Source organism: Panulirus ornatus, chromosome 42 (assembly GCF_036320965.1).
Source record: "Panulirus ornatus isolate Po-2019 chromosome 42, ASM3632096v1, whole genome shotgun sequence".
NCBI lineage: Eukaryota > Metazoa > Arthropoda > Malacostraca > Decapoda > Palinuridae > Panulirus > Panulirus ornatus.
In genome coordinates this window covers 14,170,634-14,192,870 of record NC_092265.1, presented here as the reverse complement: position 1 = coordinate 14,192,870, position 22,237 = coordinate 14,170,634, and the positions used below count along the sequence as shown (strand labels likewise).

The following is a 22,237-nucleotide window of genomic DNA, read 5'->3' as shown; positions in this document are numbered from 1 at the left end:
CTTCCGCAAAGCTTACACTACCTCTTCTCTGTTTACCACACCATTCTCCTTTACCCTCTCACTTCGCACACCAACTCGACCTCATGAAAGGCAAGTGTTTTGGAAGCAGGTGAGTGATGGGTGATTTGAATGCAAAGGTGAGTAATGTGGCAGTTGAGGGTATAATCGGTGTACATGGGGTGTTCAGTGTTGTAAATGGAAATGGTGAGGAGCTTGTAGATTAGTGTGCTGAAAAAGGACTGGTGATTCGGAATAAATGATTTAAAAAGAGAGATATACAAAAGTATACATATGTAAGTTGGAGAGATGGCCAGAGAGTTATTGGATTACGTGTTAACTGATAGGAGCGTGAAAGAGAGACTTTTGGATGTTAATGGGCTGAGATGGGCAACTGGAGGGATGTCTGATCATCATCTAGTGGGGCGAAGGTGAAGATTTGTAGAGGCTTTCAGAAAAGAAGAGAGTGTTGGAGTGAAGACAGTGGTGAGAGTAAGTGAGCTTGGAAAGGAGATTTGTGTGAGGAAGTACCAGGAGAGACTGAATTCCTATAATGACCTAACAGCACAAAGCAGCTACATAACTGCTAAAATATTAATTAGTAGGCTATTCAAAATTGTTTTTTTATCTTTTATTATACTTTGTCGCTGTCTCCCGCGTTAGGGAGGTAGCGCAAGGAAACAGACAAAAGAACGGCCCAACCACCGACATACACATGTATATACATACACGTACACACACGCACATATACATACCTATACATTTCAACGTATACATATATATACACACAGACATATACATATATACAGATGTACATAATTCATACTGTCTGCCCTTATTCATTCCTGTCGCCACCCCACCACACATGAAATGACAACTCCCTCCCCTGCATGTGCATGAGGTAGTGCTAGGAAAAGACAACAAAGGCCACATTTGTTCACACTCAAAATAACCCTACAAAAACCTGCACTCATGCAATGACTCCCAGTGCCTGCTATGCAATTCCTGGCATCTAAGAGTTACTCATAGCCAAAATAAGATAACAGCAATTTACTATGTAATATTTCAAATGCTTTCTAAATGAGCAAACAGGAAGATCCTTACTTTTTCTCCATAGTCTAATAACCTCAGCAAAGTCTGACTATCTGGGTTTTGCGTGTCATCTGTGGGTACATTGGTATCTTGCCCAACCATGTCTCCAATGTCTAGCCCATCACTGTCATCCTCCACTTCTGAGGCTGCACGGTTGTTGAGACCACCATTCTTCACTATAGCACCTTGTAACCCTTGCATATCTGCTTCAAAAGAAAATCAAAAATGAATTAGTCACATTATAAACATTTAGATAGGCTTTCTACCTATTCATCTATCTATTTCTCTGATGCCTGTTCGTTTCTGGAATTCCTTTAAAGGGGTGGCCATGGCAACAGAGTCTCCATAACTAGTAAACTCTACTGCTGCTTCTTAGCCTTTAGTGCCCCATCCTTAACAGGCCACTGGCAAAGGGCAAGTCTAGTGCAGTGCATGCAGAGACTCCTACCTAATGTTTTTATCCTACCTACTCCTTATATCTATTGCTCTTACCATTTTGCCAAAAGGCAGGGCTAGCACATAGCACTCACTCCAGGAAAATCTTGAGTTATGAAGATTGAGCTGCGTAAGTGTTGTCAATTGTTACTTGTGACAAGGAGAGATTCTATACTTGTGGATAGAATGCCAGTAGTTTATGTGTGGATGAGGTAGGAAGAAAATACAGCTAACTGGGTCACAGAAGTGAAACCTGACAATCACTGAGGTGCTGGCTCACCATGCAGCTGTCACCAACCCTCACAATACCAAGGCAGGTAGTACGAGTAGTATACCTTCCTGGTCACTGGCTGCCTACCAACTACCACCTAGGTTTTGATCAAACATAACAATATGATTTGCAACAGTTACAGCAGGGAGAACTAATAGTATACGTTCCTGGTCACTGGCTGCCTACCAACTACCACCTAGGCTTTCATCAAACATAACACTATGATTTGCAACAGTTCCAGGTGGGAGAACTAGTAGTATACCATCCTGGGTCACTGGCTGCCTACCAACTACCACCTAGGCTTTGATCAAACATAATACTATGACTTGCAACAGTTCCATGTAATTTCATCCAATGTATTATATCCTACTCTTAAAGAATGGGTTTCTACAAAGAATCCTTTCTCACAATGACATAAACAAATACTTTTGCAAATTCATTCCTATTCATCTCACTTCCTTATATATTCTCATCATTTGAATTCACCTTTGCTTTCCCAACTGACCCACAGGCCTCCCTAAATACATTCTGTTCAACCTTTCAAACCTTATCTGGTTTCTCTCCATAACAGCCTAAGTGTTTTATTTCAACTACTTCTTTCACAAATCCAGGTCTTCTGAACTATATTCTTTTTTCAGTCAGTCCTAGCTAAAAGCATTTTCTACAGCAGGGTGAGCAAGCTAAGCCTCTTCCAAAGCCAAAGTCATTGCAAGTTTCTTAACATCCCTAGGTACAGACATGAGTGTCACAGAAGATATCATAATTATCATCTTTTGTTCTGCTATCTCTATAGTTTTCCCTCCTTTCAAAAGTCTTTCTGACACACTTTCCATAACCAATTATAATTATCATCTTTTGTCCTTCCACTACCTCTTTAGTTTTTTTCTCCTGTCAAAAGTCTTTCTAACATGCTTTCCATAATCAATTATTATGATTATCATTTTTTTGTCCTTCTGCTATCTCTTTAGCTTTCTCTCCTTTCAAAAGTCTTTCTGACAAGCTTTCCATAACCATTCTCATCACATGTTCAGTGTCATCTACCAACCAAATTTAATTTTCCTTAACACTTCCTATACCATGACATCTCTCCCTTTAAGTCCATTTCTAAATCTCTATAATTTCTTAGCTCAACATCCATACAAATTTCTACTTGAGCAACATATATATCTTACATACCATTAAGCTGCTTCATTCATTTTATTATACTTAATCGCCATCTCTCATGTCAGAGGCAGCGTAAGGAAACAGGCGAGGAATGGCCCAACCCACCCACATACATTTGTATATATCCCATGAAAAAGAATACTACAAACATATTCCTTGTATCTTTTAGATGACCATAAGAGGCAGAAGTAGGGTGATGGATATCCCTCTTTCACATATCATCATTTTCTAAGAATAGGAGGAAGAGAGAAGGAGGCAAGTGTGGATTTTTTCTTAACGCTCTGGTTGGGGTGCCTCTTTGTGCATGGCTGTAACCTGGATGAAAAGTTAGAGACAGGTACTACATATACTAAGTGATAACTGGATGTTCTGGCTCTCCTGAAGGTCTGTTCACTCACTGTCCATATAATCAATCACCCCTCACTCTCCTTTATTCCAATCAATGGCCTCTAGCCTTCCATTTTAGCTCAGCTCTCTTAATTCTGGTACTGGACCATATTTGTTGTTCTCCTCTCAACATTCTCTATTAGCTCTTCATCCCTCTTTAGGTGCAGTGACCACAGTGACCAAACTCAAAAAGCATACTACATTTTCGATTTTAAGTAAGGTTTTCAGAGCATGCTAAACATTTCCTCAACCATAACTTGATGCAATTATAATATAAATTTTTTCAGCTGGCAGTTGGTCTCCTTAGCTATTCTCCTAAGTTGGACTATGGCAACAATCCTGCTTAATTCTACGTCCTTCTGACACAGACTCCTTCTACTTATTTCCTACAATATGAAAATCAAATTGAGGCCTTCCTTCACTGTGACCCCTCCTCTTTACTTTATGTTCATGTAGTTGATGCAATCTTCTAGACTTATCACTTACCTTATGACCTTTGCATAATCTGCAAACATATTCAAATGGAAGTCCACACCTTCTGGAAAGTCATTTACATGTATCAAGTACCCCTCAACAAGTACCTATGATGAGATTTAGCCAAAATGGCAGAGCTAGTGCAAAGCACTCACTGTAAGTCTTGCTTGAGGTTATCAAACTATTCTTCTCAGGTGCCACCTGCATTACCTAATTATCAATTCTGTAGTTGTTCCATGCATGTTTCTTCTTTCTACAGGCAGGACAATGAATTCTAACGTCTTAGTTCAGCTGTCATATATTTTTGTCTGATATATTTTTGGTAGGTTCCATGGTATTCTTGAATACTTAATACATTATATATTATTACATCATACTTGATCGTTATTTCCCGCATCCGCAAGGAAGTGCTGGGAAACAGAAGAAGAATGGCTCATCCACTCATATACACATACATATAAGTATACATATCAACATATAAAAAGAGTGTGATTAAGAGAGCAGAAGAGAGTGGGTTGAAATGGTTTGGACACATGAAGAGAATGAGTGTGGAAAGATTGACAAAGAGGATATATGTGCTAGAGGTGGAGGGAACAAGGAGAAGAGGGAGACCAAAGAGGAAGGATGGAGTGAAAAAGATTCTGAGCGATCGGGGCCTGAACATACAGGAGGATGAAAGGAGTGCAGGGAATAGAGTGAATTGGAACAATGTGGTATACCGGGGTCGACGTGCTGTCATTGGATGGAACCAGGGCATGTGAAGCATCTGGGGTAAACCATGGAAAGGTCTGTGGGGCCTGGATGTGGAAAGGGAGCTGTGGTTTTGGTGCATTACATATGACAGCTAGAGACTGAGCGTGAATGAATGTGGCCTTTTTATCTTTTCCTGGCATTACCTCACTGGAGGTGTGTGTGTGTGTGTGTGTGTGTGTGTGTGTGTGTGTGTGTGTGTGTGTGTGTGCATGTGTGTGTGCGTGTGTGTGCTATTTCCTGCATGGTGGAGTAGCAACAGGAATAGATGAAGGCAGCAAGTAGGAATATGTGCATGTGTATGTATGTATATGTCTGTGTATGTATATGCATGTATACACTGAAATGTATATGTATGTATATATGCGTGTGTGGGCACTTCTGTATATATATATATATATATATATATATATATATATATATATATATATATATATATATATATATATATTTTTTTTTTTTATACTTTGCCGTTGTCTCCCGCGTTTGCGAGGTAGCGCAAGGAAACAGACGAAAGAAATGGCCCAACCCCCCCCATACACATGTATATACATACGTCCACACACGCAAATATACATACCTACACAGCTTTCCATGGTTTACCCCAGACGCTTCACATGCCTTGATTCAATCCACTGACAGCACGTCAACCCCAGTATACCACATCGCTCCAATTCACTCTATTCCTTGCCCTCCTTTCACCCTCCTGCATGTTCAGGCCCCGATCACACAAAATCTTTTTCACTCCATCTTTCCACCTCCAATTTGGTCTCCCTCTTCTCCTCGTTCCCTCCACCTCCGACACATATATCCTCTTGGTCAATCTTTCCTCACTCATTCTCTCCATGTGCCCAAACCACTTCAAAACACCCTCTTCTGCTCTCTCAACCACGCTCTTTTTATTTCCACACATCTCTCTTACCCTTACGTTACTCACTCGATCAAACCACCTCACACCACACATTGTCCTCAAACATCTCATTTCCAGCACATCCATCCTCCTGCGCACAACTCTATCCATAGCCCACGCCTTGCAACCATACAACATTGTTGGAACCACTATTCCTTCAAACATACCCATTTTTGCTTTCCGAGATAATGTTCTCGACTTCCACACACTCTTCAAGGCCCCCAGAATTTTCGCCCCCTCCCCCACCCTATGATCCACTTCCGCTTCCATGGTTCCATCCGCTGCCAGATCCACTCCCAGATATCTAAAACACTTCACTTCCTCCAGTTTTTCTCCATTCAAACTCACCTCCCAATTTACTTGACCCTCAACCCTACTGTACCTAATAACCTTGCTCTTATTCACATTTACTCTTACCTTTCTTCTTCCACACACTTTACCAAACTCAGTCACCAGCTTCTGCAGTTTCTCACATGAATCAGCCACCAGCGCTGTATCATCAGCGAACAACAACTGACTCACTTCCCAAGCTCTCTCATCCCCAACAGACTTCATACTTGCCCCTCTTTCCAAAACTCTTGCATTTACCTCCCTAACAACCCCATCCATAAACAAATTAAACAACCATGGAGACATCACACACCCCTGCCGCAAACCTACATTCACTGAGAACCAATCACTTTCCTCTCTTCCTACACGTACACATGCCTTACATCCTCGATAAAAACTTTTCACTGCTTCTAACAACTTTCCTCCCACACCATATATTCTTAATACCTTCCACAGAGCATTTCTATCAACTCTATCATATGCCTTCTCCAGATCCATAAATGCTACATACAAATCCATTTGCTTTTCTAAGTATTTCTCACATACATTCTTCAAAGGAAACACCTGATCCACACATCCTCTACCACTTCTGAAACCACACTGCTCTTCCCCAATCTGATGCTCTGTACATGCCTTCACCCTCTCAATCAATACCCTCCCATATAATTTACCAGGAATACTCAACAAACTTATACCTCTGTAATTTGAGCACTCACTCTTATCCCCTTATACATACATGTACATATTCATGCTTGCATTCATCCATCCCCGGCACTACCCCACTCCACAGGAAAACAGCATCGCTACCCCACTCCACAGGAAAACAGCATCACTACCCCTTGCTTCAGTGAGGTAGCGCCAGGAAAACAGACAAAAAGGCCACATTTGTTCACACTTAGTTTCTAGCTGTCATATGTAATGCACTGAAACCACAGCTCCCTATCCACATCCATGCCCCACAGACCTTTCCATGGTTTACCTCAGACATTTCGCATACCCTGGTTCAGTCCACTGATAGCACACTGACCCTGGTATACCACATTGTTCCAATTCAATCTATTCTTGTATGCCTCTCACCCTCCAGTATGTTCAGGCCAAGATCACTCAAAAATTTTTTCACTCTATCCTTCCACCTCCAATTTTATCTCCTGCTTCTCCTTGTTCCCTCCATCTCTGACACATATATCCTTTTTGTCAACCTTTCCTCACTCATTCTCTCCATATGTCCAAACCATTTCAACACACCCTCTTTTAATTACCACACATCTCTCTTACCCTTTCACTAATGAAATTCCATAAAGTGAACAAATCTGTTTCGATCAAATTCCATAAAGTTCACTTCTGACTATTTGCAAATTGTGTTCCATTTTGCATCTTATCTGATCCAATCCTTTGGCTTACTCTGGCATCATCAGCAAGGATAGCTCCTTGGTATGATTTCCTTTACTTTGCTGTCAATATCTCATATCACTATTACAAAGAGTACTGAGGCAAGTTCCATGTGGTAACCCAGATAGGACATTATGCTCCTCAGACACAGTTCCATTTGCTACCACTCTGAACTTTCTGTCAGTTAGAAACTCTAATCCATCTTCCTATTTTGGTCAATCAAGCTCATTCTTAATACAAAACAAGCATTACACTGAAGAATACAACAAGCTCCAGCACAGATTCTTTGAATGTCTCCATGGATGTAATCTGACATCTTGAAAGCTATAAGTGATGCTGTCAAATATGCCTCACATCCACAGTTCAGCTTGGTATAGACTAACACCTAAGTATAGCTGTTTTCTAAAACTTCCAACCCATTCAACCTCCTAGGTATTGTAGCTATAGTTTCTTCCACTGTGAAAACACTTTTCAGCTTGGTATTCATTTACTCAGTTCTTCACATATCCTTACATCTATCTTTGTATATCTCTGATGTCTGTTCCCTTTGGGAACTCCCTCACGGGGGTGGCCATGGCTAAAGAGTCTCCATAACTGGTGAACTCCAGAGTCAATATATAACCTATGTTCCTACCAACTACTTCTGGCTTATTTTCCAACTATTACCTCTACCTAATATTAGCTCCCTACTAATAACTGAACATGTCCACTTAATGTTCTACAATTCTTCCCTATGAATCCCTGAGCATGATTAGCTACACTCCAAATGACAATTTCTCCTACGGAAAAGTTTGATTTCCTCCTGTCTCGCCTACAATATGCTTTTCAATATTTCTTTGTTTCTCCTTTCTCATCTTGCTACACATGTTACTTGCTCTCTTATATCTAGCAAATGATGGCTGGCTGGAGTGTTGCCTATATCTTCACCTATGAACATCTTAAAGCCCATGTTTTTTTAACATCTTTATTCAACCTTTCTTTCCTCTTTCTTTGCCTTCCCTCTACATCTGAAGTTAAAAAGTACACACATTCCAATTCCTTCAATGTAAATTTCATGGAACTTCTCACCACAGTGACCTGGTTTCTGGCTGCTGAATTCCATTTCCCATTCTCTGTTATCATACAAATTGCTGTAGTTCATGTAGTTCCATGATTGTATTTCCAACTTTGGTTTTGTCTCATCTCTGCTCTTTTAACATCCTCACTTAACATAGTCAAATTTAAGCATTACATGATCACTTCTTCCAATTGGTGTATCACACACTATACTGTCAATATCCATGCCAGTAAGCATGAAGAAATGATCTAGCAATGATGATGCATCAGTCCCTCTCATCCTAGTTCATTCATTATGGTGTAGGAAGTTTTCTTGTAAACACTCTGAAAACTTGTTTCTATATAACTACCTGTCACCATGATTATCCAATTTCCCCCTTCTTTTTCTCTATAAATGAATCCTGATTGTTCTATTATTGTTATCATTGCATGTTTGTTTTGGATCTAAATTCCATGGAGGATTATCAAAAAACACTAATGTGCACTTCTTTCCTACATATACTCTTCACATTAAGTATAGTCTAATTGCACCAGCTTACATTATTTCTCAAAAATTATAGCTATCTTTTATTAAGAGTGCCAACTCTTTACCTCCTTTGCATTCTCTTTCCCTTTTTGCTACCATGTAACCATCTGAGCAGAATGGTTGAGATCTTACCCTTTTAGTAAGCTGTGTCTTCATGACTCCAACAATGTCAGGAGCAAGTTCCCTTAAATGATTCTTGAATTCCAGTTCTGTACCATTTACCAATAATACATCAACATTTGCATTTAGTACATTTCTTTCCACCAGACAGTACTATCTATAATGCCTGACCTCTCTGCAGTGCTGGTAGGACTCCTCCATCCTCTTGCCATATTTGGCATCTCCAATTTTCCCATAAGGCTGTATTCATAAATTTGCTCCCTCTCTTCCTCTGATCTATCACATTTGATGGATACCCTATTGAATTAAGTAATCTCTAGCATACTACATCTTGAAGATCCTTTCATATGTAGATGACCTCACAATTACATCAAAATATCCTGATGCCACAAGAGCAACAACAAACAACAAGATAATGAAAATAACTGATTATATGAATTAGTATGTTGAAATATTTGGCAGTCATTTTTGTTGTAAATCAAGAATAGGGAGATAATGAGAATAAATGTGAATATAAGAATACAGAAGTTTATGATACTAAAAATACTTGAATGTAACAGTGGCACTCTTACCATTCTCTTGATATTCCATCACTTTCTCTTGTACTCTTTTCAATTACTCACTCTCCTTCCCTAAAGATACAATCCATATACCTGCCTTTTTTTGTTCAATAGAAATCTAACTTCCTCATTCCATCACTCACTACCTTTTCTCAATATGTTCAACTCCCACCATCTGCTTGCTACACATTTCAGCCACACACTTAAGCAGTGCTTCCTTTAATATGTTCTACTACTTTTCCACTACCCTAGGTGTCAGGCACTCTCACCTTATAACATTCTTTGCACAATCTCTCCTGTCATCTCTATACAGAAATCCCTTTTCCAAACTCAGTTTAACATATATGTCAAAACATCCATACGTGAATGTAAATCTTAAAAGCACAATGTTTTTTATTCTTATTACTATCTTGAACACTCAATTTATGTTTTTAGTCATGCTATGATTAAATTAAAACTGATAAGGATCAAATTCATCTAACAAGTCAAAGCAATAAACATGGAGCAACTGGAAAATGTAAAATCAACAGAAATGGATGACAAATCATCAGTCATGATTTTCCAGTGGTTCTTTATACAACTGGTTTAGTTTAAGCAGCTCTTCCTTTGGTTACTTGAACATAATCTGCAAATTTAGCTCTACATGTTTGGTTTCAATGTAAACAAGCATTCAACCAACCAGAACACCAAACCATCCTGTAGTCAATCATAAAGCAAAAGGTTAGGAAAAAATTACTCTTACCTATATCACCAACTTCTCTGCCAGCAAAGTTATCTGTCTCAAGATTTGTTGTTTCTTCCTCAATGACAGGTTCCTTTTCCCGCACCTCTGAGTCTGACAAGCCTTCTGGTCTCCTCCTTTCTGCATGCTCTTTGCTATCAAAACTTGTAGCTACCTTGTACTTCAGTTGTCGCTGTAAATCAAAGCATCAACTACAATTTTCTATGAACATGAATAACAACAAGCCCTCACTGACTATGACTTCTGAATAAATTACTAGTACACTAAAAATAATAATGAAAACCTACAGACACAAATTTAAGCTTAGAACATCATAACACAAGATGTTAATATGAATCCAGGACACATTAACAATATCTGGTGTTCTAATGTTAAGACGCACTTGAAAAAACTGAAGTTAATGCAAACAATTAAGGTTATAATCATTATGAAAGACTTCTCTGACACTATACATGACACACTAGGGACAAGCTAAGACAGAGCAATGCACGTGTAAAACTCTTTCCCTATAACATACAAGTAGTAATCACAAATAGTACAAACATCAGGCTCTCTGTCACTACTTAGGCTACATTTAGGCTAAAACTTCCTTGAAAATTACAAATACCTGTATTTTCAATTTATGGTAAGTGTTTCTCAATTCTTTTGAAAGGTTTACATTTCTTTGTTTCCAACTCCTTAAAAGAAAAGTCTTCTCAGTATGGCAGTAATGCTTGCTACATCCTCAGCAATGAACAATCATGACTCGGAATATGACATATCATGCAAATATGAGTCATAAGACTATATCATTATTCATTATACTTAATCACTGTTTCCCGAGTCAGCGATGTAGCACCAGGAAACAAACAAAGAATGGCCCATCCACTCATACATACACACACACACACACACATATATAAATATATATATATATTTTTTTTTTTGCTTTGTCGCTGTCTCCCGCGTTTGCGAGGTAGCGCAAGGAAACAGACGAAAGAAATGGCCCAACCCACCCCTATACACATGCCTTGATTCAATCCACTGACAGCACGTCAACCCCGGTATACCACATCGCTCCAATTCACTCTATTCCTTGCCCTCCTTTCACCCTCCTGCATGTTCAGGCCCCGATCACACAAAATCTTTTTCACTCCATCTTTCCACCTCCAATTTGGTCTCCCTCTTCTCCTCGTTCCCTCCACCTCCGACACATATATCCTCTTGGTCAATCTTTCCTCACTCATTCTCTCCATGTGACCAAACCATTTCAAAACACCCTCTTCTGCTCTCTCAACCATGCTCTTTTTATTTCCACACATCTCTCTTACCCTTACGTTACTTACTCGATCAAACCACCTCACACCACACATTGTCCTCAAACATCTCATTTCCAGCACACCCATCCTCCTGCGCACAACTCTATCCATAGTCCACGCCTCGCAACCACATAACATTGTTGGAACCACTATTCCTTCAAACATACCCATTTTTGCTTTCCGAGATAATGTTCTCAACTTCCACACATTCTTCAACGCTCCCAAAACTTTCGCCCCCTCCCCCACCCTATGATTCACTTCCGCTTCCATAGTTCCATCCGCTGCCAAGTCCAATCCCAGATATCTAAAACACTTTACTTCCTCCAGTTTTTCTCCATTCGAATTTACCTCCCAATTGATTTGTCCCTCAACCCTACTGTACCTAATAACCTTGCTCTTATTCACATTTACTCTCAACTTTCTTCTTTCACACACTTTACCAAACTCAGTCACCAGCTTCTGCAGTTTCTCACCCGAATCAGCCACTAGCGCTGTATCATCAGCGAACAACAACTGACTCACTTCCCAAGTTCTCTCATCCACAACAGAATGCATACTTGCCCCTCTTTCCAAAACTCTTGCATTCACCTCCCTAACAACCCCATCCATAAACAAATTAAACAACCATGGAGACATCACACACCCCTGCCGCAAACCTACATTCACTGAGAACCAATCACTTTCCTCTCTTCCTACACGTACACATGCCTTACATCCTCAATAAAAACTTTTCACTGCTTCTAACAACTTGCCTCCCACTCCATATATTCTTAATACCTTCCACAGAGCATCTCTATCAAGTCTTATGTGCCTTCTCCAGATCTGTAAATGCTACATACAAATCCATTTGCTTTTCTAAGTATTTCTCACATACATTCTTCAAAGCAAACACCTGATCCACACATCCTCTACCACTTCTGAAACCATACTGCTCTTCCCCAATCTGATGCTCAGTACATGCCTTCACCCTCTCAATCAATACCCTCCCATATAATTTACCAGGAATACTCAACAAACTTATACCTTATTTGAACTTATTTGAACGCTCACTTTTATCCCCTTTGCCTTTGTACAATGGCACCATGCAAGCATTCCGCCAATTCTCAGGCACCTCACCATGAGTCATACATACATTAAATAACCTTACCAACCAGTCAACAATACAGTCACCCCTTTTTTAATAAATTCTACTGCAATACCATCCAAACCCGCTGCCTTGCCGGCTTTCATCTTCCGCAAAGCTTTTACTACCTCTTCTCTGTTTACCAAATCATTCTCCCTAACCCTCTCACTTTGCACACCACCTCGACTCAAAAACCCTATATCTGCCACTCTACCATTAAACACATTCAACAAACCTTCAAAATACTCACTCAATCTCCTTCTCACATCACCACTACTTGTTATCACCTTCCCATTAGCCCCCTTCACTGATGTTCCCGTCTGTTCCCTTGTCTTACGTACTTTATTTACCTCCTTCCAAAACATCTTTTTATTCTCCCTAAAATTTAATGATACTCTCTCACCCCAACTCTCATTTGTCCTCTTTTTCACCTCTTCCACCTTTCTCTTGACCTCCTGCCTCTTTCTCATATACATCTCCCAATCATTTGCATTATTTCCCAGCAAAAATCATCCAAACGCCTCTCTCTTCTCTTTCACTAATAATCTTACTTCTTCATCCCACCACTCACTACCCTTTCTAATCTACCCACCTCCCGCGATTTTCATGCCACAAGCATCTTCTGCACAATCCATCACTGCTTCCCTAAATACATTCCATTCCTCCCCCACTCCCCTTTACCTCCTTTGTTCTCACCTTTTTCCATTCTGTACTCAGTCTCTCCTAGTACTTCCTTACACAAGTCTCCTTCCCAAGCTCACTTACTCTCACCACTCTCTTCACCCCAACATTCTCTCTTCTTTTCTGAAAACCTCTACATATCTTCACCTTCATCTCCACAAGATAATGATGAGACATCCCTCCAGTTGCACCTCTCAGCACATTAACATCCAAAAGTCTCTCTTTCACACGCCTATCAATTAACACGTAATCCAATAACACTCTTTGGCCATCTCTCCTACTTACATATGTATACTTATGTATAGCTCTCTTTTTACACCAGGTATTCCCAATCACCAGTCCTTTTTCAGCACATAAATCTACAAGCTCTTCACCATTTCCATTTACAACACTGAACACCCCTGTGCACCAATTATTCCCTCAACTGCCACGTTAGTCACCTTTGCATTCAAATCATCCATCACTATAACCCGGTCTCGTGCATCAAAACAACTAACACACTCACTCCGCTGCTCTCAAAACACTTGCCTCTCATGATATTTCTTCTCATGCCCAGGTGCATATACACCAATAATCACCCATCTCTCTCCATCTACTTTTAGTTTTACCCATATCAATCTAGAGTTTACTTTCTTACACTCTATCACATACTCCCACCACTCCTGTTTCAAGAGTAGTGCTACTCCTTCCGTTGCTCTTGTCCTCTCACTAACCCCTGACTTTACTCCCAAGACATTCCCAAACCACTCTTCCCCTTTACCCTTGAGCTTCATTTCACTCAGAGCCAAAACATCCAGGTTCCTTTCCTCAAACATACTACCTATCTCTCCTTTTTTCTCATCTTGGTTACATCCACACACATTTAGACACCCCAATCTGAGCCTTCGAGGAGGATGAGCACACCCCACGTGACTCCTTCTTCTGTTTCCCCTTTTAGAAAGTTAATATACAAGGGGGGGAGGGTTTCTAGCCCCCCGCTCCCATCCCCTTTAGTCACCTTCTACGACACGTGAGGAATGCATGGGAAGTATTCGTTCTCCCCTATCCCTATATATACGTGTGTGTGTGTGTGTGTGTGTGTGTGTGTGTGTGTGTAATCCACCAAAACCACAGCTCCCTTCCCACATCCAAGCCCCACAAAACTTTCCATGACTTATCCCAGATGTTCCACATGCCCTGGTTCAATCCATTGACAGCATGTCGACCCCAGTATACAACATCATTTCAATTCACTCTATTCCTTGCATGCCTTTCACCCTCCTGTATGTTCAGGCCCCAATCGCTTAAAATCTTTTTCACTCCATCCTTCCACCTCTAATTTGGTCTCCCACTTCTCGTTCCCTCCACCTCTGACACATATATCCTCTTTGTCAATCTTTCCTCACTCATTCTCTCCATGTGACCAAACCATTTCAATACACCCTCTCCTGCTCTCTCAACTACACTCTTTTTATTACCACGCGTCTCTCTTACCCTTTCATTACTTACTCGATCAAACCACCTCACACCACATACTGTCCTCAAACATTTCATTTCCAACACCTCCACCCTCTTCCTCCACGCCTCGCAACCATATAACATCGTTGGAACCACTATTCCTTCAAACACCCTTTTTTGCTCTCCGAGATAACATTCTTACCTTACACACATTTTTCAATGCTCGCAGAGCCTTCGCCCCCTCCCCCACCCTGTGACTCACTTCTGCTTCCATGATTCCATCCACTGCTAAATCCACTCCCAGATACCCAAAACATTTCACTTCCTCCAGTTTTTCTCCATTCATACTTACATCCCAATTGACTTATCCCTTAACCCTACTGAACCTAATAACCTTGCTCTTACTCACAATTACTCTCAACTTTCTTCTTTCACACACTATACCAAAGACAGTCACCAGCTTCTGCAGTTTCTCACTCAAATCAATCACCAGCACTGTATCATCAGCGAACAACAACTGACTCACTTCCCAAGCCCTCTCATCCACAACAGGCTGCATACTTGCCCCTCTCTCCAAAATTCTTGTATTCACTTTCCTAACACTCCCATCCATAAACAAATTAAACAACCATGGAGACATCACACACCCCTGCCGCAAACCAACATTCACAGGGAACCAATCACTTTCCTCTCTTCCTACTCATACACATGCCTTACATCCTCGACAAAAACTTTTCACTGCTTCTAGCAACTTACTTCCCACACCATATACTCTTAATACTTTCCACATAGCATCTCTATCAACTCTATCATATGCCTTCTCCAGATCCATAAATGCTACATACAAATCCATCTGTTTTTCCAAGTGTTTCTCACATACATTCTTCAAAGCAAACACCTCATACACACATCCTCTACCACTTCTGAAACCACATTGCTCTTCCCCAATTTGATGCTCTGTACATGCTGGAGTTGCCCTCTGCCAGTGAAATGTCAAAGGTGAGGCAAAAAAGGCTAAGAAGTAGCACTAGTGTCTACCAGTTATGACTAGGGTTGAAAGGAATGAGCGACTGAGGGTGATCACCCTGAATATGAATGGGATGACTGGGGAGAATAAAAGGAGGGAGATTGTGAAGAGCTGTTAAAGTCGTAGTGTGGATGTGCCAGGTATTGGGGAAACCCATAGCCTCAGGCAGGGAGTGAGGAGTGCAAATGGAAATGAATGGAAGTTACAGAAGGGCACGGAAGGAGGTGTGGTATGGACAGGAATGAGTGAATATTATCATGGAAGAGGAAAAGAAGGATGAGCAATTCTGCTATCACTAAGAGTATGGGAGGGTGTTACAGAGCATGGATGGAATGGATCAAGAATAGTGTGGGTGAAAGGAAAGATTGGGATTGTGAAATATGCATGGGTATGTATTCATGTACCTGTGAATATGAAGACTGTACAAGGAAAAAATGAAAGAAACTTTTCTGGAGGAATTTGAATGACTGTATAAAGGGTTTGAGAATGAGAGAAACGTGATTGTATTGGAAAATATGAATGTGAAAAAGGGATGTGACAGAATTAGAGATAGTTGGTAAATAGGGAGTGCATGGAGTAAGATTGGAAGCTATCTTGTGGATAATTATGATGAGGGGTTTATTCCTTGTGAACACCTTTTTTCAGCACAGAAATACATGGATGAGAAATGATGGAGAAGAACAAAAGGCTTTGATTGAATATGTGGCAGTGGATGAAAGATTGAGAAAGTTGAACTGGATGCTAGAATCGTGAGAGGAATCTTTGGAGATTCTGACCATTTCGCAGTTCTTCTTTTGCTGTGGCCACCCCTTGATGGGTTCCTGGAGAGAATGGGCATCAGAGATACAGAGAGACTCTTCAGCTCTCTTAACCACATACTACTTATTACCACATCTTTCTCTTACCCACTTATTACTTACTTAATCAAAAGACCTCACACAACACCTTGTCTTTAAACAATTTATTTCCAACATACCCTCCCTCCTCTGCAGTCTTATTCATAGCCCACAACTTGCATCCATATAATACTTTTGGGACAACCATACCTTCAAACATACCTATTTTCACCCTTCGAGATAATGAACCCTCTTTCCAGACATTCCTCATGGCTCCCAGGACCTATGCAACCTCATCCATCCAATGAGCCACATCTTGCATGGTCTTATTTTTTTCCTTTGTTATTTTAGTTGAGATGGGACAAGCACATGAGACCCAAATCAAGACCATCTCATTAATGTCATATATATAAATTTTAGATCGATGGGGTAAAACTGAAAGGGGATGGTGAGTGATGGGCAATTATTGGGGCTTATCTACCTGGCCAGGAGAAGAAAGATCTTGAAAGACAAGTGTTTTGGGAGCAGCTGAGTGAGTGTGTTAGCAGTTTTGGTACATGAGATCAGGTATTATTGAAAGGTAGGTAATATGGCAGGAGAGGGTATAATTGGTGTACATGGGGTATTTAGTGTTGAGAATGGAAATGGTGAAAAGCTTGTGGATTTGTATCCTAAAAAAAGACTGGTGATTGGGAATACCTGATTTAAAAAGAGATATATACATAAGTATACATAATCAGCAAGACATTTTTAATAAATTTCACTGCAATACCATCCAAACCCACTGCCTTACCCACCGCCTTGCCGGTCTTCATCTTCCGCAAAGCTTTCACTACCTTTTCTCTGTTTACTAAACCATTCTTCAAGAACCTCTCACTTCACACACCATCCTAACCAAAACACCCTAAATCTGCCATTCTATTATCAAACACATTCAACAAACCTTCAAAATACTAACTCTATCTCCTCACTTCATCACTACTTGTTATTACCTCCCCACTTGCCCTCTTCACCGATGTTCCCATTTGCTCTCTTGTCATATGCATGTTATTTACCTCCTTCCAAAACATCTTTTAATTCTCCCTAAAATTAAATGATACTCTCTTACCCCAACTCTCATTTGCCCTCTGTTTCACCTCTTGCATCTTTCTCTTGACCTCCTTCCACTTTCATTTATATTCTCCCAGTCAATTGCACTACTTCCCTGCAAGTATCATCCAAACACCTCTCTCTTCTCTTTCACTAACAACCTTACTTCTTCATCCCACCACTCACTACCCTTTCTAATCTACCCACCTCCCACGCTTCTCATGCCACATGCATCTTTTGCGCAAGCCATCACTGCTTCCCTAAATACATCCCATTCCTTACCCACTCCCCTCATCATTTGCTCTCACCTTTTGCCATTCTACACTCAATCTCTCCTGGTACTTCCTCACACAAGTCTCCTTTCCAAGCTCACTTATTCTTACCACTCTCTTCTCCCCAACATTCTCTCTTCTTTTCTGGAAACCTCTACGAATCTTCACCTTCACATCCACAAGATTGTGATCAGACATCCCACCAGTTGCCTCTCTCAGCACATTAACATCCAAAAGTCTCTCTTTTATATGCCTATCAATTAACACATAATCCAACAATGCCCTTTGACCATCTCTACTACTCACATATGTATACTTATGTAGATCTCTCTTTTTAAATCAGGTATTCCCAATCCTCTGTCTTTTTTCAGCACACAAATCCACAAGCTCTTCACCATTTCCACTTACAACACTGAAAACCCCATGTATACCAATTATACCCTCAACTGCCACATTACTCACCTTCACATTTAAATCACCCATCACTATAACCTGGTCTCGTGCATAAAAGCTGTTAACACACTCACTCAGCTGCTCCCAAAACACTTGCCTCTCATGATCTTTTTTCTCATGACGAGGTGCACAGGCATCAATAATCACCCATCTCTCTTCATCCACTTTCCCAAACTACTCTTCCCCTTTACCCTAGACCTTTGTTTCACTAAGAGCAAAAACATCCCGGTTTCTTTCCTCAAACATATCACCTACTTCTCCTTTCCTCTCATCCTAGCCTAAATGAGGTATCCATTTTGTTGACCAACCCTTAGATTGAACAGCTGGGTTAATTGTGGACCAACCCCACAACCAGGATTCAAACCTATGCACTGTACCATTGGCAGCCTATGGATGCATCACAATCAAAAACGCTAACCATTACTCCATGGAGGTCCATATATCTCTTATATCCACTCCCAAATATCAAAAACACTTTACTTCCTATAAATTATCTCTGTTCAAACTCAAACCCCTACTAACATGCCTCTCTACACTGCTAAACCTAATAAACTTGTTTTCATTCACATTTACTCTCAACTTCCTCCTTTCACATACACTTGAACTCAGTCAACTTTTACAGTTTCTTAGTTGAATCTGCCACCATTGCTGTGTCACAAGTAAACAACAAATCACTCACTTCCCAGTCTCCTTCACATCCTAGAGGCTGCATACTCACTCCTCTCCAAGAATCTTGCACTCACTTCCCTCACCACCTTCCTACATGTACATTTGCCTTACCACCTTGATAAAAACTTCTTATTGGTTCTAGCAGCTTTCCTCTTATACCATATATTCATAAGACTTTCCATAAAGCATCTCTATCAACCTTTTCATGTGCTATCTCCAGATCCATAAATGGCACATACAAATCCTTCTCTTTCTGTAAGTGTTTCCTAAAAAGCAAAACATAACTTTGCTGAGACATCTGCACCAACAACAAAGAAAAAAGTCAACATTATATTATCTCCTTTGTAGCAAAAAGCTGAATGAAGAAAGAGTAAGAATGGCATGAGGTATGCTGGTGCTAGTTATGTACCTCAAAAAGGCAGCATTTTGATTAACATGTGCTTTACATGCTAATAAATAGTATGGTATAAATAAATAGTAATAAATAGTAAGGGATGAAAGCCGGCAAGGCAACAGGTTTGGATGGTATTGCAGTGGAATTTATCAAAAAAGGGGGTGACTGTATTGTTGACTGGTTGGTAAGGTTATTTAATGTATGTATGACTCACGGTGAGGTGCCTGAGGATTGGCGGAATGCGTGCATAGTGCCATTGTACAAAGGCAAAGGGGATAAGAGTGAGTGCTCAAATTACAGAGGTATAAGTTTGTTGAGTATTCCTGGTAAATTATATGGGAGGGTATTGATTGAGAGGGTGAAGGCATGTACAGAGCATCAGATTGGGGAAGAGCAGTGTGGTTTCAGAAGTGGTAGAGGATGTGTGGATCAGGTGTTTCCTTTGAAGAATGTATGTGAGAAATACTTAGAAAAGCAAATGGATTTGTATGTAGCATTTATGGATCTGGAGAAGGCATATGATAGAGTTGATAGAGATGCTCTGTGGAAGGTATTAAGAATATATGGTGTGGGAGGAAAGTTGTTAGAAGCAGTGAAAAGTTTTTATCGAGGATGTAAGGCATGTGTACGTGTAGGAAGAGAGGAAAGTGATTGGTTCTCAGTGAATGTAGGTTTGCGGCAGGGGTGTGTGATGTCTCCATGGTTGTTTAATTTGTTTATGGATGGGGTTGTTAGGGAGGTAAATGCAAGAGTTTTGGAAAGAGGGGCAAGTATGAAGTCTGTTGGGGATGAGAGAGCTTGGGAAGTGAGTCAGTTGTTGTTCGCTGATGATACAGCGCTGGTGGCTGATTCATGTGAGAAACTGCAGAAGCTGGTGACTGAGTTTGGTAAAGTGTGTGAAAGAAGAAAGTTAAGAGTAAATGTGAATAAGAGCAAGGTTATTAGGTACAGTAGGGTTGAGGGTCAAGTCAATTGGGAGGTGAGTTTGAATGGAGAAAAACTGGAGGAAGTGAAGTGTTTTAGATATCTGGGAGTGGATCTGGCAGCGGATGGAACCATGGAAGCGGAAGTGGATCATAGGGTGGGGGAGGGGGCGAAAATCCTGGGAGCCTTGAAGAATGTGTGGAAGTCGAGAACATTATCTCGGAAAGCAAAAATGGGTATGTTTGAAGGAATAGTGGTTCCAACAATGTTGTATGGTTGCGAGGCGTGGGCTATGGATAGAGTTGTGCGCAGGAGGATGGATGTGCTGGAAATGAGATGTTTGAGGACAATGTGTGGTGTGAGGTGGTTTGATCGAGTAAGTAACGTAAGGGTAAGAGAGATGTGTGGAAATAAAAAGAGCGTGGTTGAGAGAGCAGAAGAGGGTGTTTTGAAATGGTTTGGGCACATGGAGAGAATGAGTGAGGAAAGATTGACCAAGAGGATATATGTGTCGGAGGTGGAGGGAACGAGGAGAAGAGGGAGACCAAATTGGAGGTGGAAAGATGGAGTGAAAAAGATTTTGTGTGATCGGGGCCTGAACATGCAGGAGGGTGAAAGGAGGGCAAGGAATAGAGTGAATTGGAGCGATGTGGTATACCGGGGTTGACGTGCTGTCAGTGGATTGAATTGGGGCATGTGAAGCGTCTGGGGTAAACCGTGGAAAGCTGTGTAGGTATGTATATTTTGCGTGTGTGGACGTATGTATATACATGTGTATGGGGGTGGGTTGGGCCATTTCTTTCGTCTGTTTCCTTGCGCTACCTCGCAAACGCGGGAGACAGCGACAAAGCAAAAAAAAAAAAAAAAAAAAAATAGTATGGTACATGCTAATAAGAAATTAATTCAGCTGGGATGTGGCTGACTGAAACTGGGTCTAACTGCAACATGAACACAGAACAAAAGCCTGTTGTCCTTAGCGTGCTATCAGGTCAATATAATCTATATATACACAAAGTAGAAAACTTAATGAATAAACCAAAACTCACATTCTCCACATTTTCAGTCTGAGGCTTATATGGATAATGTTTATAGAAATGTCTATTCTGCACCATTTTCTTCCTCATTCGACAAGGTCCTTCAGTGGCATCCAACATCCATTTGTCAAGGTGTGACCCTTTCATAGGACCCCAAAGTCCTCGTTGTCGTGTCAACTCCCTTTCACAACGTTGCCAAGATTCCCATATGTAGCTTGTCATATGCTTCTGTTTCTGTAATGATTAAAATTCTACATCAGAAGACTAGATACATAAAGTATTCTATAAATCATCTGTAAATATTAATCCCATAAAGGAAAAAATACATGAAAGGTCAAAAATCTTAGAAAATAAAGACAATAAATGTCAACTCTTACAAAATGACTGAAATATTTATTACTGAATAAGAGCAAGGTTATCAGGTTCAGTAGGGTTGAGGGACAAATTAACTGGGAGGTAAGTCTGAATGGAGAAAAACTGGAGGAAGAAGTGTTTTAGATACCTGGGAGTGGACTTAGCAGCAGATGGAACCATGGAATTAGAAGCAAGTCACAGGGTGGGGGAGGGAGCAAAGGTTCTGGGAGCTTTGAAAAATGTATGGAAGGTGAGAATGTTATCTCAGAGAGCAAAAATGGGTATGCTTGAAGGAATTGTGGTTCCAACAATACTATATGGTTGCGAGGCATGGTCTATAGATAGGGTTGTGTGGAGGAGGGTGGAGTGTTGGAAATGAAATGTTTGAGGACAGTATGTGGGGTGAGGTGGTTTGATTAAGTAATCAAAGGGGTAAGAGGGAT

General features: G+C 40.6%; 1 protein-coding gene across 4 annotated transcripts in view; it reads right to left on the bottom strand.

Moving 5' to 3' along the window:
• bchs (WD repeat and FYVE domain containing 3 bchs) overlaps positions 1-22,237 on the bottom strand; it is a 404,120-nt gene that overhangs the window by 141,860 nt on the left and 240,023 nt on the right. For all 4 annotated transcript variants that reach the window (XM_071686608.1, XM_071686607.1, XM_071686603.1 and 1 more), the window contains 3 exons: positions 21,453-21,674; positions 10,204-10,375; positions 1,102-1,292 (listed from right to left, as the gene is read on the bottom strand). In XM_071686608.1, the coding sequence (XP_071542709.1) occupies positions 1,102-1,292; positions 10,204-10,375; positions 21,453-21,674 (585 nt within the window). The remainder of the gene's footprint in view (positions 1-1,101; positions 1,293-10,203; positions 10,376-21,452; positions 21,675-22,237) is intronic.